Consider the following 18,661-nt stretch of genomic DNA (forward strand, 5'->3'; position numbering starts at 1 on the left):
CAGGAATCTATGGTAACTATCTGCTGTCTGCTTTTTCAGAAGCACGTGTTTCAAAGAGAATACTTTGGAAACTGTTTTGGAACAGTCTGTTACAAAAAAATAGGGAACAGATTTCAAAAAGTTGGAGTTAAAAATAACATACCCAAGTGACTCTAAAAAAAATCCATTTTGGTTTAAACTAGTAGAGTCTACGGCCCGTTACAAACGGGCCGTTTTGTGCAGGCAGAGAGCGCACTAGGGTTAGGAAGGGGCGGTGCTTCCGCCCCCCCCTAACCCTAGTGCGTGCTCCGCATGCACAAAATGGCAGTGGCCGTTCCACATGGCCACCGCCATGAGGACGTCATGGCTGCGCCGCCTCTATACGGGGCGGCGCGGACGTGATGTCCTCGCTCTGCGCCAGGGTGCATAGCGGCCCAGCGGACCAAAGGAGAAAGGGGCCAAGCGGCCCCTTTCTCCTCCTCCCCGCCGCTGCGGGGTGTCCTTGGGGCTTGAAGCCCCAAGGACACCCCTTTCCAGGCTGCGGAGAAGCGGCCTTTTGCCGCTTCCCCGCAGCCCGGAAAGCGGCGGATCAGGGCCTCAGCGGCTGCCGTTCTGACAACTGAGGCCCCAATACACTGGGGAAAGGGGCGGGTGCAGCCTGCCCCAAACAGGCGGTCTGTAACCCGCCTACGTAGGAATAAGCTTTGGAAATACAGTATATAGCTACAAGTCCTTGCACATAGAGCCAAGTCTCATTTCAACTACTATATCTTTCCAAATCATGGAGGGCTTTCAAACTGTTTACCCTGATGGCCTAATAAAGGTAGAGTGCTGTTATTTTCAAAGCTGTAACTCAAAAGAATACTATTTATATAGCTGGAAAATGACAGAGTATTTAAATTACTTAGCTAGTGGAAGATGAGTATAATTCAGTGGCATAAGTATAATTCAGCCTATAAATCCTGGGGTTGAAAGGACAATTTCTACATATTTCCCGAGCTAAAAATTACTCCTTAGAATCAAAAGTACAATCTACTAGTTGTTGTTTTTTTTACCACAAGTTAAGAATGAGAGACTATCAGCTGGTACTTTAGTTCCTGGACTAAAAATTCTCTAATCCTGTTTGTCATTGATCAGAAAGCCATGATATCCCTGGGGGGAAAACCCCAAAACAAAACGAAGAACCCAAAGTAGATTTTCCATACCTGATAACCTGAAATGCAAAAGGTGGCTGAGAGCCTATATAGACTGTTGTTATATGACAGTGTGGGGGTATGGTGTCACACCAGGCTCCCACACATTGCCCCCACACCAGCATCACATCATGTGCCCAACCACACAGTGAGGGGCATCATGGCACTCCGTTGGCAGTTTTTAGATGCGCTGTGCCAAAGGAGTGCTGAAAAGCTTCCACGGCCATTGCTAGGATGCCCTTTCCGTGATGCAAAAAGGAGCCACTTTTTGTAGCTTCTTTTTGCACCATGGAAAGGCCAGATGAGGGCCGCAGTGTGCGGCAAGGAAAGGGGCGGCACTGAGCCCCTGAGTTAGTTTTATTCACATGCACCATTTCAGATTTCAGTAGTGAAGAACTATATGATTTGGGACAAGTTTCATGCCACAATGCACTGTATTTAAAAGGCAGTTAAAGTAGTACTGAACCACCAAATCATGGCTTAGCATACCTATATATAAATCTTCTGGCTTTCATCTAGACAGCTGAATATATTTTTACTGAGTTCTTAAATACTCGGGAAACCCTACTACTTTTTAGGTGTGTAACAGTATGGAATGGGAAGAGTGGGGCTTGTAGGACTGTCACTGTGTTGCATCTCCTGCTGGTCTGCCCATGTGTTGGGGAAAACATCTACAAAGGAAAGCCTGTCAATGTCAATGGTACACAGGAAAATGTTGCCCATGCTTTGGTATCTTGATTGTTGTTGTTACTGTTGTTGTGAGGTACCTTCAAGTCAACTCTGGTGATCTAATCATAGGGCTTTTTTTGGCAGGATTTATTCAGAGGAGGTTTGCCATTGCTTTCATTTAAGGCAGAGACAGTGGGGGTTTTTCAAGGTCATCCAGTGAGTTTCCACAACTGAATTTGGATCCTGGCATCCCAGAATCCTAGTCCAACACTCAAACCACTACACCCGGGATTCCCCCAGGGTTACCCCACTGCACCCCTCCTTCATGTCAATACTAAACTGACATAAATGGGATGTTTAAACCACATAGCCACAAGGGCACCCTAGTGTGGGAAAATACCTTGTCTTATAAGGAAATCCAGTAAACTCAGCACGGGGGAGCTAAAGAGCATGTAGGCAGATGGATATATCAAGATCAGAATCTGCATAATCCTGCACTGATAGGAGTGATTGTGGGTGATAGAACTGGTGTTTACAGGTGAACAGAAATCCAAGTACACTCCCCTCTGTGAGCAATACTCCTTTGTTTAAGGACATTAATATTGATTGTCCAGCCATCTTCAATTTTTTTTTTGTTAATTCTTCCCTCCTGAAAATCCTTTCACACCCTGAAAGCAGCCCCAGGACATGATATGCCCTATAAAAATTCCTACCCAGGCACCACCAATCCAGTCTCATTTGAGGTCAGACAGACATTCTGTTCATATCTCACTTGACTCCTCAGCATAAGCTGGCATGCCAAGATCCTAAGGCAGCTGCTGAGCCATTTTCCTCCTTACAGTGTCCCTCTGACTGTAACTACACATCTGGAATTGCTACAGTAATACCATCTGCAAACCTCTTTAAGTTGCTATCTGCTACTACCTTTATATCATTAGTTCTTGAATATATGTGTGAGTGGGTGTCTCGTGTGAAATGAAATTATGTTAAATCTGCAGTCTGGAGTCCTGTTTCTCTGAACCATTATACACAGGTTTGATCTCCACTTTAGTTGCCCAAGCCTTTTCAGCTGTTGTCATTTGAGCTAATATAATCCCAATATTTGAATATTAAGTGTGGGTGTCCTCTTGGGGCCCTTGCATTTTGGGTAACAAGGGGATGCAAGATGGAATTTGAGATAGTGCGATGAGTGGCTTGTGTCCTTGAATGAAGAGTCACGAGTCATCACTCAATTTTTTTCCTAATAAAATGGAATCTAAATGCTCAATTTAGATTTGCATTTTATGCATCCAGTTAAAAGCTTTTTTAAAAGTTCAGTTTGTACATATTGTATGTGGTTCAATTTGTTGTTCAAAAATTCAAAATTAGACTTCTTCATCTTCAAATGTCACATTATTTTTGCAGGGGATGCAAACATTAATCAAACATTTCCTAGAGTTGTGGGCCATAGAAAAGATTGGGAACTACTGCACTATGCTATACTTGTCCAGGATCTCAAATCAGATGTAAGTAATTACATAGTATAGTATAGAAAAATTACTTTTTTGGTTGACAACTCCCAGAATTCCCCAGCCAGCCAGTTGCATGATTCTGAAAGTTATTGTCTCCAAAAGTAACTTTTTCAAGTTCTGAATGTACAAGAGGTTTTCTTTTACAGAGGGAACACAAAAGGGGAACCAGCAGGATTCCTTTCAATCAACTCTTCCACATAATTAAAATCATGGAGAAGGAATACTTGAAACAGGTTACTGAGTAAATATCTTCATTTGAACAAACCACTTTTGTTCAAAGTAGAGCCCTATTTAAACAGAAAGATGAATATCATAAACAAAGTTTATGGCACTATAGCAGAAAAGCAAGTATAATTATTTACACCATCATACATACCAAGAAATATTAGAAGGACGCCTACTCCAACTTGAAGTATGAGTGAGATGGAGATGAGGGCAATAAGTGGGACATAGAATGAGAAGGAAGGTCCTTGTTCCATGACTGCTTTGAGCTGGGATGCATTGGCCATGAGCAAAGCAATGTCCAACATGCTCTCTGCTGCACTCTTCTTATTGGCATAATGGTTAATGTTAATTGGTCTGTTGTTTCTCTGTAGCCATTGTCTTTGAGGCTGAAAGACAAAAATTCAAATACATATTTCAAAGAGTAGTAATATAGATCGCAGCAGAAACATGATCACAGCAGGAAGACCAACAGCATGTTAACAAGCTGGAGAGAAAGCAGTATCTTCAGCATTTCCCCCCTCCCCATCAATGTACATATAGGAGAGGCAGTTCAGGGGGAAATAGCCAGGTAAGGGATGTGTGAGACTGATGATTTCTGACTGGACCTCAATGAACTTCCTTGTGAAGGAAGAAAGAAAATATAGCTTCTCTACATTCTATGGCTCAAATGCTACCGATAGTCTAAATAGAACAGATCTATTGAATGAACTGTTGAATGATGAACCAATACTTATGTAAGTGCCATTAAACAGAATGGATCTACTCTAGTTGGGATTACCAATGGATTCAGGCCTGGTCAACCACAGCTCCAAGTCTGACAATTATTAGCACTGTTTCAGAATTTATGAGCTCTAAACATTTCAGATTTAATCGTTTTAAAGACCCAGTTTAAGCATTACTGTGTGGGCTGAGAAATCTTACCTACTGGGCTTTCCCTGGAGCCATCATGTTCTAGCAGAGTTGCCAATCCTTACACAAATCCTGAGTAGCACAGGTTGGATAGAAACTACATCAATGTGCTAACAGTGAACAACTAGGTTACCTCTAGTCATATGGAACCTGGCCTGGGTGGGGAATACCTTCTCTTTACTCATTGACAGATCCATACATCTAATATAGAGAGTAGTTTAACCCTAAGGGTTGTTTTTTTTATTCATACAATGGCTGGATGGAAATCACCCACAGAATTCTGAGTTTCTTGGAAGAAGCCTATGAAATAAATTACAAGTTCAGAATCTAAGTTAGACATGGGTATCATTTTAGATGATTCTTGGTGAGAAAGAACTGCTTGATTACTCATCTGTTCTCTGCCTACTCAGTTTGAAAAAGAAGCAGTTTTTGTGTGCCTTCAAGTCATTTCCAACTGGCAACCCTAAAGCAAACCTATCATGGGTTTTTCTTTGCAATTTTCTTCAGAGGGTTTTTGCTGTTGCCATTCTCTAAAGCTGACAGAGTGAGTTGTCCAAGGTTACTCAGTAGGGTTCCATTGCTAAGTAGGGATTCAAAACCTGGTCTGTAGAGTCAAAGTCCAATGCTCAAACCGCTAAACTACACTGGCTCCAGGAAAGAAGCAGTAACTCTACCTAAATTCTATGATATATGCCTGAAAACATCCTCTGACCTTTCATTGCAGTAAAACAATATATGGTTAAGGCTAAAACTGGAATTAGCCTTAGACACCCACTTTGAGTGTCTACATTCTAGGTCCTTTAACTTCAAATATAGGATAAAAGTAGGAACATGTATATATGTGCAAATTTCTGGATAAACTGAGAGTTCCAAACTACCTGAAAAAACAGCATAGTTAGGAAAAGAGTAGAGTTAATGAATGAATGAATTATATATACCGTACACGTTGTGTTTAACTTTCTCTGGGAAGATTTTATACTAAGAAAGTATTTTCAAATACACCAGTCATGCTTCATGTCAATCATAAATCCTATTTTGAGAAGTTATTAGAAACTTTACAACCACTATAAATGGTTTGTAATAAGAAGTCCAGTGGTATCCTTCTCAGATCTATGATGAAATCTTCCATACCTTTATATGGAACACATTCCATGTAAGCAGACTTGCCTGAAGTGTCAATGGTTGCACTGGCTAAAATTAGGATACTGAGCAACAATAATCTTGTGCTGTAGGGAGGGAGAAAACCACATTATATTGGCCTGTTGGGACTGTAGTGCTTTAAACTCCAGGCAGCAGGCTGCATGATTGAATTGTCCTGTACATTAAAAACAGCAGAAACCACGCTGCAGGGAACTCTGCTGTGGAACACGCTATAGGCATTTTGTATATCTTTGCAATGCTTTGGGAAGGATATAATTGGAAATGTTACCTTTTGGGACTATAATTGTCAGTGTATCCCAGCTAACTTGGAAGCTGTAGTCCAAAAAGGAATGGGGCTTGGAAATGTCTCCACTGCTGACCTCTATCCAGTTATTTGAAGATTATAATAGGATATAGGTGGAAATGGCCTCCATTCTTTTTCTCTCTGTGTTGCAATTAGAAAAATAGCCTAATTTTAGGCTTTAGGCATTAGGAAACACTCTAATGCTAATTGCTACATGAGGGAAGGGTTTGTTTTTGAAGGCAATCGAGTAGAAGCTGGGGCAAGAAAAGGAACCCTGCCTCCAACCCCCCCCCCCCCCCAATATATCTCCTTACAGACAAAATAGTAAGAAAGAGAGAGAAGGGTAAAGGAAGATGAAAAAAAGCATGAGAGATAGAAAAAGATGGGGAGGGGATGGGGAGAGAAAAAGGGGGAAAGGGAAAAGGGAGAGAACACAGGAGTTAATCAGCATGAGAGAAAGAAGAAAGGTGAGGATGAGCAGTGAAGGTAAGAGACAGAGAATGTTGCTTTTGTTGCTCTCACTCCCCCCCCCCCCCTTTTGTGGCTTTGGACATGCCTGCCACTGGCATGCAGAACCCAGAAAGATAAATAGGAGCAAATGTGGACCTCAAGCTGAAAACGGTTCCCTTCTCCTATTTTAGGAGACCCCTAGAAAACCATGTGTGTTAGAAGTTTTTGACTGTATCAAGACAGCCATCACTACATTATATGTGTCTAGATTATCTTTTAATTTCAAATAAATGCATAGAGTAGGGGCAAGGCATGCAATCCCAGTTTTCCTACCACCCCATTCCCACTGCATCAAACCCTCAGAAGCATAGTGACCAGAAGATATGGAGAAATCTATAGAATTTTGACATTGAGCAGGGCATGTGTATACTTCTCTGAAACCTTTCCTATTTTCTTATCCTTCCAAGGCAGACACTCAACGTACCTGAGTAATGTGAATCCCAAACCAGATAAAAGTGGGAAGTTCCCGCTGGTGCTGGTTTTTACACACCATCTTTCTTTCTTGACATCAGTGTCACTGCCAGAACCCTGACACACACCAAAGTTAAGTATATAAAACCAGGTTTACCTTTATTTCTGTGAAATGCCTTTCCACAAAGTAACTGTACCAGCCAGCATAGTGTGGTGGTGTGAGCACTCTGGAAAACAGTGTCTGAATCCCCACTCAGTCATGGAAGCCCACTGGGTGACCTTGGGCAACTCACAGTCTCTCAGCCTCAGAGAATCTCAATGGCAAAACCCTCAGAGAAACTTTATTTATTTTTTCATTTCATTTCATATTCTGTGATAAATATCTTTTGAGTTTCTAAGAAGAAATATAATGAAACAACAGCAAAGTTCTATGTTGATAACAAAGCCAATATTTCTAAACCAATGCAGGAGAACTTGGGCCCATTTACATTACATCACTATAGTGCCATGTCTCCACTTTGACTGCCATTATTCCATCCTATGAAATTCTGGACGTTGTAGTTTGTTGAGTTGCTAGAGCACTCTGGCTGACAATTTTAAATGCCCCTCTCACCAGTCCCAGGATTAACTGGAACCATAGCAGTTAAAATGGAACAATATTGCTATAACTGTGTAGTGTGAATGGGCCTCGTGTATTCAAACATTTCTCCTAATAGAAAAGCCTTAATCAGAAAAAATAACATTGTCCCAAAACCTCTCTTCAGTTTAACTCTAATGCATTCCCAGGTTTGGCAAACTTAAACAGAAACCACAGAATCACCAATTACTGAAAAACTGAAAAAGCTTCATGAAGGCTACTAATGGAGTTGTTGGAGATCCAGAGTTTGGGAAATCCAGGAAAGGTCCACCAGCAGCATCTGGAAACGCTCCTTTTTGTAGACTGCAATTCCCCATATTCTGTGGCCATCCCTCTCCCTCCAAAAGCAACTTTCTCGGGCTGGCCATGGCAGCTGGCCCACCTACCTTGCAGCTGCAATTGATCTTATGAGATCCTTTCACGTTCCCAGTGTTTCAATGTTTCATTTAAACAAAATTACAGTCTGGGTTTTGCATGTGTGCTAATGATTAATATGGTGAATGAGTTCTTGCACTGGTATGGAATTAAAACCAGGTTAGATTTTGGACTTCCTGCCTGAGAGTTGGTGCCAAATGACACAAGGTTGGCCAGATGCTTCTGCTCACATGTGATTGTTCCCCCTCCCCTTGAGCTTTATACAAGACAGCTGTGGCTAGGTTTCTTATTTCCTTCAGTATAATGGGAGGATGGTGGAAATAAAAGGAATAATCAAACTTTACTCTTTATTTATTTATTTATTTTTGTTTGTTTCTTGAATATAAGACTGTTACATGAAGCTTTCTTCAAAGAATATTGTGGGCTTCACCATTTTATGACCACCCACCCAGCTTCAAACAACTGTCGTTTCCCTCCCTGTGCCATGGCAGAGTCTAATGGGAAATCGGTCATCAGTCCCATTTGCCACAAACAAGCTCTTGGTGAATCTACACAGCCATGTACTACAAAGGGCAAACTTAAAACAGAAAGGATTTAACCATCAGGGAAACTGGGTTATCATTGTCATTCTGCCAAGTGGAAAGGCTTTTCATCTGTTGGGTGTAAATTTATAGCAAAATGCAAGGCAAAACATAGTGTTAACCTTCCCACTGAGATAACAATCTAAATCAGCCTGGTATCATCTCTACTGATTCACAGCTTGTTCTCCTTTTTTGTCACACTGTCACGTTATTTGAAACTTTAAATTAGAAAAGAGGGGGCAAAGCATAGCTGTTAGCAGTGCTACTGGAGTATTGTGCTTAGCAAGGAGGTATTTGGAAATCACATGGTATGACTCATACTTTAGAGTTCAGAGAAGCTTGTATTGTCAAGAGAGTGAGATTATTCAACCAGTTACAAAACAGTAAAGGAGCCAGTATCATACAATCAACAAGGGGGTGGGTGGAATTGAAATATATATGTGTGTGTGTATTCTGTGTGAAGTTTGACAATTCATTGATCAGGTAATGAATTTTAAAGAAGACCAGCAAAATATGGAGTCTTCCAGTGGGCTCTGAAGGGAATTATTTACATTTTAAAAAAAAAGAAATTATTAAATAGGATGGTGTTACACCAAGGTCCAGCCTCCTTTCACCCCTCTCTTTTCTGCTATTAATAGCAAATGGGGTGCTTTTTTGTGTTTTTTTCAGGCTATGTGGCCCGAAAAAATCTTCTAGAAGATTTTCTTCCTGACATTTCTTCAGCATCTGTGGCTGGCATCTTCAGAGAATACTTGCCTGTAAAAATTGGGTGTATATATACTATGTGAGCCTGAGAATGCAGGAGTGGTTTGTATGTGTATTGTTCTGTGCTGATGGCTGGCCTCAGCCTGGGAGGCTAATGCAAAAGAGGATTAATGTCTGTTAATTGGTGATAATTATCTGCTGGGAAAGCCCCTGACTCTGAGTGGTTTCGCATTTGCATTTGCTGAGTCCTTATTTTGCTATTCCTCAGGACTGGTAGCCAAATTTTGTTCACTTTAAGGGTTTCTTCTTTCCGGTTGAAATTATCCAGATGTATGTGGATCTCAATGGCTTCCCTGTGCATCCTGACATGGTAGTGGTTGGCATGGTCCAGAATTTTAGTGTTTTCAAACAGTATTTTATGCCCAGGATGGGCATGTTCTGCTACTACTGATTTTTCTGGATGGCCCAGTCTGCAGTCGGATGTTTGAGGCACATAGCAGCAAGGGTGTCCCCAGTGCTGGAAAATAGCCATACCATAAAAGAAGATCCAGGACCATACTTGGGGATCCAGAAGGCTCAGCATGGGGCAGCATGAGATCACATAGTCATGGAGAGATCAATCAAGATCGGAATCTGCGTAATCCCTTCACTGATAAGAGTGATTGTGGATGACAGATCTTGTGTTTCCAAGTGAACAGAAATCCAAAAAATATCTCTCTCTGGCAGCTATACTCTTTGGCCAGGGACATTTGCACCAATTGTCTGGCCCTTCCAACTTTCCTTCCCATTCTTATCTCCTGGAAACTCCACTTTAATCCTGCATTCTGGCCCCTAATAGGTTTTGCTCTATAAATATGTCTGCTTGGACACCACCAATTCGGTCTTGCTTGAGATCAAGACAAACCCTTTTTGTCTGTATTTCACTTGACATCTCAGCTTGCTGGCCAATACATGATCCCTAGGCAGCTTGCTGAGTCACTTCACTTACCAGTGTCCCCCAAATAATGGAGCTGCACTTCTGGAATCAGTATAGCATTGTCCTTTGCACCCTCTCAATTTGTTATCTGCTATGGCATCTATATCATTAGTTCTTGGATGTCTGCATGAGAGTGTCTTTGGAGATTACCGCACTAGGCTAAAAGCGTTCCCCAATGCGTTCTCACGGGCGCGAGCCTGGAACGTGATGAGGGCCAGAACACTAGTTTACCACACAACGGAACGCCGCCGTCGCCGCCGGGCGTTCCAAATGTGTTCCCAATGTGTTCCAGGGAGGCCATTTCTGGGAACGGTTTTGAAATGAGCTACTAAAATTCCCCCATTGAATATTAATTGTGGATGCCTTCTTTGGGACCATGGCATTTGAGTAACAATGGGTTTAATACAACTGCCAAAGCTTTTACTTCCAATAGCAACAAGTATCAAAATTTAGAAATATTCTCACTTATTCTAAAATCAGTTTGCCTTAGGGCTTTTATTACAACAATAACCACAAATAATAACCACTTGCTGAGTCAGCAAGATTCTTCTTATGTATTTATGGGAGGTGAAGATTGGCTCCATTTCCATGGTAACTGATGACTGCATTTGGCACAAAATGTACTCTCAGGAGAGACAGAGGGAAGGGCAGGTTAATAGATTTCTTTAGCAGCATCTTTGCTCGCAGATGTAGTGGGTGAAGAATGTCAGATGGACCACTCTCTCTCTCTCTTCTTTTAGAGCTGTGGTTCTCAACCTGTGGGTCACGACCCCTTTGGGGGTCAAATGATCCTTTCACAGGGGTCACCTAAGACCATCGGAAAACACATATTTCCAATGGTCTTAGGAGTCAAGACAAAAATAATTTTATGGTTGGGGATCACCACAACATGAGGAACTGTATTAAAGGGCCATGGCTTTAGGAAGGTCGAGAACCACTGTTTTAGAGCCTTTCTATCTTTTTATTGAGCCAGCATGACATAGTGGTTTGAGTGTTGGACTAGGACACTGGAAGACCAGGATTCAGATCCCTGCTCAGCCATGCAGGGACGTAGCCAGGATTTTAGGACGGGGGGGGGGGGGGGGGGTCCAGACTAAGTGCCACCATTATAATGGGGCTTGGGTGCAGTGGCGCAGCAGCACACACCATTCATTTTTCTAATGGAGGGGGGGGGGTCCAGACCCCAAGATCCCCCCCTTGGCTACGTCCCTGAGCCATGGAAATCCCCTTGGAGACCGTGGGCAAGTCACATTCTCTCTGCCTCAGAGGGAGACAAAAGCAAGCCCTCTTTCGACAAATTCTGCCAAGAAAACCCTGTGATAAGTTTGCCTTAGGGCTCTCATGAGCCAGAAATGACTTGAAGGCACACCACCACCTTTCTTATTATGATACAATGATTTTTTTTAAAGGCAGCATATATATTCTTGTCCATGTTTACCTGCCAGGTGGGTTAGTTGGTTCAAGATCACACAGTGGATTTCATGGCTATATGGGATCTGAATTTGGGTATTCTCAGACCTAGCCTGGTACCCTTAACACTATACCAAATGTCTTTTGCCATAGTGAAACTACAACTATTACTGTTACTTTTTTTAATTAATTAAGTAATTTTTCCAAGCTCTCTTTAACAAAAAAATTCTCTGGGCTACTTAGTATACCCTCAAAAATCACATTGCCCTAAATATACAATAAAAGCAACAAATAGGAAAAGCAAATGGTTAAAATAAATTTTGTTTAGTTTAGAACATTTTAATACCACTGTTCCTTGCACCAGGCTGTAGCCAAGGGAGATGGGATGGGAAGCAGTTTTCTTTTCACCAGTCCTGTGTATTTTCCCCTTCTTTCCTCCCCGCCTCTAGTCCCTTCGCTTTCAGTCTTTGGGCAGGAACTGCCTTGTTTATATTTATTACATATTAGTTGCTTATGATTCTTGGCTGAGGAGAGGGAATAACCTTGCTTTAAATAAATAACATAAATAAACATGCCACCATTCATTATTTTTATATATATATATATATATATATATATATATATATATATATATATAAAAAAAACAGTGGTTTCTGGAGTTTTATTGTATGAACAAATGCCGTTTTAAGGTGTGTTTAAAAAAAAAAAACAGAGCCCAGTTTCCAAGGGAAAAATATGTGTCACATATAGAAAATACAATACAACAATATAAAGGAAAATGGGGGGAAATAGAGGAATTATGGCTTTAAAACTGTATAAACAAAGGATATAACAATCTAACTAAACCTGTTGTTTATTATTACCTATGTTTAATATTTGCCGTTTGAAGGATTAGATATTAAAAATAGAGGATAAGTATCCAAAAAAAAAAAAAAAAAAGGAAAATTAAAAGGACAAAATAGGAAGGTACAGTTACCATTGAATCTAGTTTGGATAGCACACTTGTAAATAAATATTGAAGAGAATTGAAGTGAATGATAAAAAAGGTAAAGGTTATGGTTTTATTGAAATTTATTAGAAAATAATAAAATAAATAATTTTTTAAAAAGGAAAATATGTGTTACAAATGTATTATAAACACAATGGCCTCTCTATAGCCATGGATTCCGCATCTCATGGCTTGAAAATAATCAAAGAAGAAGAATTCCAATAAGCAAACCTTGATTTTGCCATTTTATATAAGGGACACAATTTTACTATGCCATTGTAAATAATGGGATTTCAGCATCCAGATTTTGGTATCCTGGAACCAAATGGCAGTGGATACCAAGGATTAACTGTACATACAAATATTAGTAATGGAATAGGGAGGAATATTCAATTGGGTAGTATTCCAATTGAACTTCTACAAGCTATATGTGACAGTGCCAGATCTCTTAAATCTCCTTTACATTGTGCCTCTTGGAACCCACCACACTGGGTCCAAATGATGTGATGACCACTGGCTTCCCCCGCCTGGTCCTAAATAACTTGAGACTTCTTTTCCCTCTGAACTATCTTCCTAACCCTTGGTCCTCTCACTAATTAAGTGTCTTTATTATTAATTGTTCTTATTACTCTTGGTAGTGTGTTTGATATTATCTATAAATCACTGCAGGCCACTCCTTGGTGAACACGAAGAAAATAATTTTTATTTGCATGCCGAACTTATGATAGTATTTTTCTTAGCACAGTTGGCCCTTGCTTTACGCAGGGGATCTGTTCTGGACCCCCCCCCCCCCCGCATAAAGCAAATAATGCATACATTTGAGCCCCAATGGGGCTCATGCTTGCTGCGTGGCCATGCGTGCACCCCATGGCCACACACGCCATTTGCAAGCCCTATTGGATATAATGGGGCTTGTGCTCACCATGTGGCAATGTGTGCGCATGGAGCATGTACGCATTTCCCAGGCGGCTTCAGCATATGCTGGAAAGCCACCTATAAGGAGCCTGTATATGCCACAGGCTCACTGTAGTTGGTTCTCAAGCTTGTTGTTACAGTACACATATTGTTTCAGTTGTTACAAATTTACTAATTTATCACATGGGGTTATCCCGTCCTTGTCCCGTCTCTCCTGTGCAATCACGGGAAGGACTTTAGACAGCATCATGCAGATCCCGTCATTAACCCCTCCAAAAACCACGATCATGCAAAAGACTTTCAGATGACGTTGTGCAGATCCCATTGTGCATTAACCCGTCATTAAAACAACATTGACCGGCATTTTGCATTATCGAAAGTGCGCTTTATTGCAAAGCTACTTTAATGATGGGTTAATGGAGGGATTGGCACTATGATTTGAAAGCCTTTTGTACTATCGCAGTCATTGACAGATTAATGACAGGAAAAGGATGGGGGAGCAATCCCATCCCTATCCCGTCTGTGTGTGATAATCTCCCATGTTTAAATTCCTTCATTGACTTGATTCATACAAAGCATACTCCTTTAGTAACACTGGACTTCTCTTGTCCTTTAAAGTTCTTTTCCCTGATATGGGAGTCTGAATTCCAATCAGGCTGAACTCCTATTTCTAACTGCACCTCCTGGCAGTTCTAAAACACCCTCTGCCTCAGCAGGCTTGGCAGACTCAACTCAGCTCTCTCTCACCTCTTAATGTTTCCTTCTCCTTTTATATCCACTCTTTTTATATCCGCTCATCAGGCAGGCCCCCATGTTTTCCCCAGCCTGTCCCTGATTGCATACTCTGAGCATTCCATTTGCTGGTGCTTCTTCACATCATACAGACAGAATCAAGTGTTAACTAAAATATGCCAACAAATATGGAACACAAAATGATTGCACTTACACATAAAGGGACACAAAAGACTGCAGTAACTATAGGACCATAGTATTAATTCCCCATGCAAGCAAAATTATGATAAAAATCCAGCAGCATAGGATCTAATCATACATGGAGAGAGAGATCCCAAAGGTGTAAACAGGGTTCAAGAAATGAAGAGTCACTTGGGACTACATTGTGAACATACGATGGTTAATGGAGCACATCACAGAATTCTAAAGGAAAGTTACCATGTGCTTTATAGACTAGAGAAAAGCTTTTGACTGTGTTGTTCATGAAAAGCCATGGAACGCCCTGAAAGACATAGGAGTACCACTAAATTTGATAGTCCTGATGAGAAATCTGTACTTTGGACAAGAGGCAACTTTTAAATCAAAATATGGATAAACAGAATGGTTCCCAATTGGCAAAGGGGTGAGGCATGGCTGCATTCTGTCACCCTACTTATTCAACTTGTATGCAGAAAATATAATAAGAAGAGCAGGTCTAGACACAAAAGCATGAGGGAAGATAGGAGGAAGGAACATCAACAATCTAAGATACGCAGATGACACCATAATACTAGTGGAAAACATTACAGACTTGGAACTATTACTAAGAAAAATTAAAGAAGAAAGTGCAAAGGTAGGCTTACTGCTAAACACAAAGAAAACAAAAATAATGACCATGGAGGGTCTACATAAATTTAACCTAGACAACGAGGAAATTGAAATAGTTGAAAATTTCCTGTATCTCAGATCAAATATTGACCAGAATGGAGACTTTAGTTAACAAATAGAAGAAGACTAGGAATGGGAAGGGCAGCCATGAAAGAACTACATAAGATCCTAAAGTGCAAAGATATACAACTGAACACTAAAGTTAGAATTGTCCAAGCCATTGTATTTTCCATCACCATGTTTAGATATGAGAGCTGGACAATGAAGAAGGTGACCAGGAAGAAAATGAATTCATTTGAGATATTGTGCTGAAGAAGAGTGCTATCATGGACAACCAAAAAGACAAATAAATGGGTCCTAGAACAGATCAAGCCTGAACTCTCTGTAGAAGTTAAGATGACAAAGTGAAGCCATTATACTTTGGCCACATCATGAGAAATCATAACTCATTGGAAACGACAATAATGCTAGGAAAGGTAGAGGGAAGCAGAAGAAGACAAAGAATGTATTCCAGCTGGCTAGATTCAATCAAGGAGGTCACAGACCTGAATCTGCAGTACCTAAGCAGTGGATGATAGGAGGTCTTGGGGATGTCTCATCCACACTGTCACCATTAGTTGGATTGGAGTTGAAGGCAGTCAACAACAACAAAAGGAGGTATATCATCAGATGAAATTCTCTTATTAGGAACTGAAGTTGCATATAGGCAGACATGCTCTTTTTTGAAAATGAGGTGTCACATAGCTTGGCATCTCTCACTAACAAGAAAATGCTTAGTTCCTGATGTATTTGCTTGCATCAAGTCTCCTGAAGCAGCAGTGGGAAGGGATGGAATGAGATCATATGTCCTTTGAGTGACGTATTGCAAGGATAGTACTTCCCTTTACTCCCACCACATCTGTCAAGAATTTCTCCCCATTCCATCATGTACCCTGGCATTCCCATAAACCTAAGATTAGCAAGCAAACATCTTCTTTAATGCCAGTTGTGCTTCAGGGGTTTTTATACTGTTTATACATTAAGAATGTTTTTGAAACCAATAGCTTTAGTAATTATTTTGTTACTTCAGTGTTGCCTGGCTCTTTGTTATCTTCTTGTTCATTATGTTCCTACACTGGAAGTTTCAAAAGTCGAATTAGCTTAAAACAGAATGTTAATTTTGGCACACAGCAGGGCATTGTTCTGGTTAGTGACTTATACTCTGTTCCTGTCAAACATATGTTTTCTAAGAGGATAGAATTAAAATAATTTAATCTCAGAAAATCAGCTCCTGATCCATCAAAAAAACAACAACAACAAATAAAATCCAATCACTTGAGTTATCTGCAGGAATATAAGCTACTTTCATGAGATTAGTTCTCTGATCAAGAACTAGTACACAAAGGGGCTTTTCCTGCAGTTGTTGTTTTTTAAAAATGCAAATAAAACTTAAAAATTGAAAAACTTGTTGGGAAGGAAGGAATTTTTGGTTTACTCCTTCCTTAAATTCCCCAACTTTGTAATGTTCAAAATCCAACCCTGTTTTTCTCCAAAATACTTCTGCCAGGAAAAAATGTAGGTAAAGAAGCAAGAAGGAGTGAGGGACTTGTTTATTTAGTACTTTGAGTTAGGTGGAGCCCTTCATGCTACACCACACTGTGAGACTTGTTCATTTAACCAGTGACTAGGAGGAATGCATCTTTTAATTGCTGTCATGCCAACCTGCTTCTTACTAGCTTTCCTCTGACTTTGGTTGGTCAAAAGCAAAGGCCAGTCTCTAGGGTTGGATACAAGCTGGAATGAGATCATTCTTTTAAGATGAAGATGTTCCATGCCACTGAGTAAGTGCTGAATTGGGATGCTGGCCATCTGTAAATCAAGTATCTGTCCAAGGCAAGGCAAATGCAGAAACAAAGGGCTTAACTCTAGCTTTGTTTACTTCAAAACCTAGAGTGCTTGTTTTTCAGGCATTTCAGGGGAAAACTAGGTTAAGGCTTTAAAGTAATAGAGAAATTGTCTCTTCAGGCTAAATTCCAAAAGAAAGTATGTAGCATATTTATTAGAATTAAATTAAATGTAATTTCAATGGAAAATACTTAATTGTTGCAATGAACTGCTTCCCAGAATACATATTCTTTAATATCTACTTTCCATGTAGATATTTTACATTCTACTACAGTGCTTAAGTTTCCTGTTAAAATTAGCATCAGAGAAGCTGCTAAGCCTATGCTGAAGAATGATTTAATGTCTAATATGAAGGCATTTTCATTAATCTATAAATCTCATTAAACGATTTGACCAGAATTGGCTCTATAAAGAATGACTTCTAATGTTTTCAGCCTTGTACAGAATACAAAAATCTATAAGACATGTTGGCACTACCAAAACCTCTCTCTCTATACACAACCTCTTCGCCACATTGGGGAAGTTGGAAATGGTCTTCCTATAATGAATTGTTCTGAACAGTATGTACCATAATATGAAGCACCAGCTAGCATATGATTTTTGGAGCTTTTTATGATTCTATTTTTCAAAGTCAGTTTACATCCCATTTTTCTCCAACACTGAGATTCAAGGAAACTCACAAAAAGATTAAAGACAGATACAGATTTTGAAAGCCAGATATAAACAAATACAGATATAGGCAGAAAACAGTTAAAATATAATTAAATAATATTAAAACAGTATTTGATGAAAAAGTGATTTAATAACAGGTTCAGCTCTTCTTGTTGTGGGCCTTCAAGTTGTTACTGAATTATGGAGCCCTAAGGTGAACCTATACACTTGTCCACTAAAAAGCCACCCTAAATGACAAGGTCTTTGCCTGTAAGCATGAAGAGAACAGGGAGAAAACCAACCTAGCTTTCTTTGAAAGGGAATCCCACATCAACCACCAAAAAGGCCCTCTCACACGCATTGCAAAATACCCCTTTGAAATGCTAGGACTGAGAGAAAGCTTTCCCCCAAGGATTTCAGAGCCTGGGAAGGCTTGTATTTGAAAATCTGTTTCTTCAAAATAGCCAAGCCCCAGGCTATTTTTATGTTAGCATGATCCTGTGGCCACTTGTATTGGCACAGTAAAAGATTTATAAGTTATAATTATTGGTAGTACATCTAATAGGAAGAATCTGTCCCATAGATGCCATTTCCAGTTCATCTGTCATCACAAAAGTAATACATAGATCAGCTCCAGGTTCAGTCTCTGAAACCTCAATAAAAAGAATGGGAAGCTGCAAAGTTGTTCATGCTAAGGCCATGCTTTTAAAGGCTATGCTCTTTTGTAGGTTGGTAAAATGAGTATCTCGACTCAGGCTTGCATCCTTCCGAGGTCGCTAAAATGAGTACCCAGACTGTTGGGGGCAAATTAGCTTACTTGCTAATTAGCTTACTTGCTGTTCACCGCTATGATCTTTGGAATAGCGGTATATAAATAAAACATATTATTATTATTATTATTATTATTATTATCTAGCTTGTTGGGGGCACTTGGCTTACACAATGTAAACCACTTAGAGTGCTTAGTTTACCATGAAGCGGTATAAAAATGTAAAGTCCTAAAGTTCTCAGTGGCATGTTAAAGACTGACTCCATCCCATTATAAAATGTGATTCCATCTACTTTGGATTGGGTTTAACATATTTATAA

The 18,661-nt window shown here is 40.2% G+C and overlaps 1 protein-coding gene across 2 annotated transcripts in view; it reads right to left on the minus strand.

Moving 5' to 3' along the window:
* The window catches only part of LOC149321476 (ninjurin-1-like), a 45,910-nt gene that overhangs the window by 13,405 nt on the left and 13,844 nt on the right, over positions 1-18,661 (minus strand). For both annotated transcript variants that reach the window (XM_089522886.1, XM_089522877.1), the window contains exon 2: positions 3,729-3,963. In XM_089522886.1, the coding sequence (XP_089379012.1) occupies positions 3,729-3,963 (235 nt within the window). The remainder of the gene's footprint in view (positions 1-3,728; positions 3,964-18,661) is intronic.

The sequence above is a fragment of the Sceloporus occidentalis genome, unplaced genomic scaffold, assembly GCF_023333645.1.
Source record: "Sceloporus occidentalis isolate IW3139 unplaced genomic scaffold, rSceOcc1.0.p SCAF_1, whole genome shotgun sequence".
Taxonomy (NCBI): domain Eukaryota; kingdom Metazoa; phylum Chordata; class Lepidosauria; order Squamata; family Phrynosomatidae; genus Sceloporus; species Sceloporus occidentalis.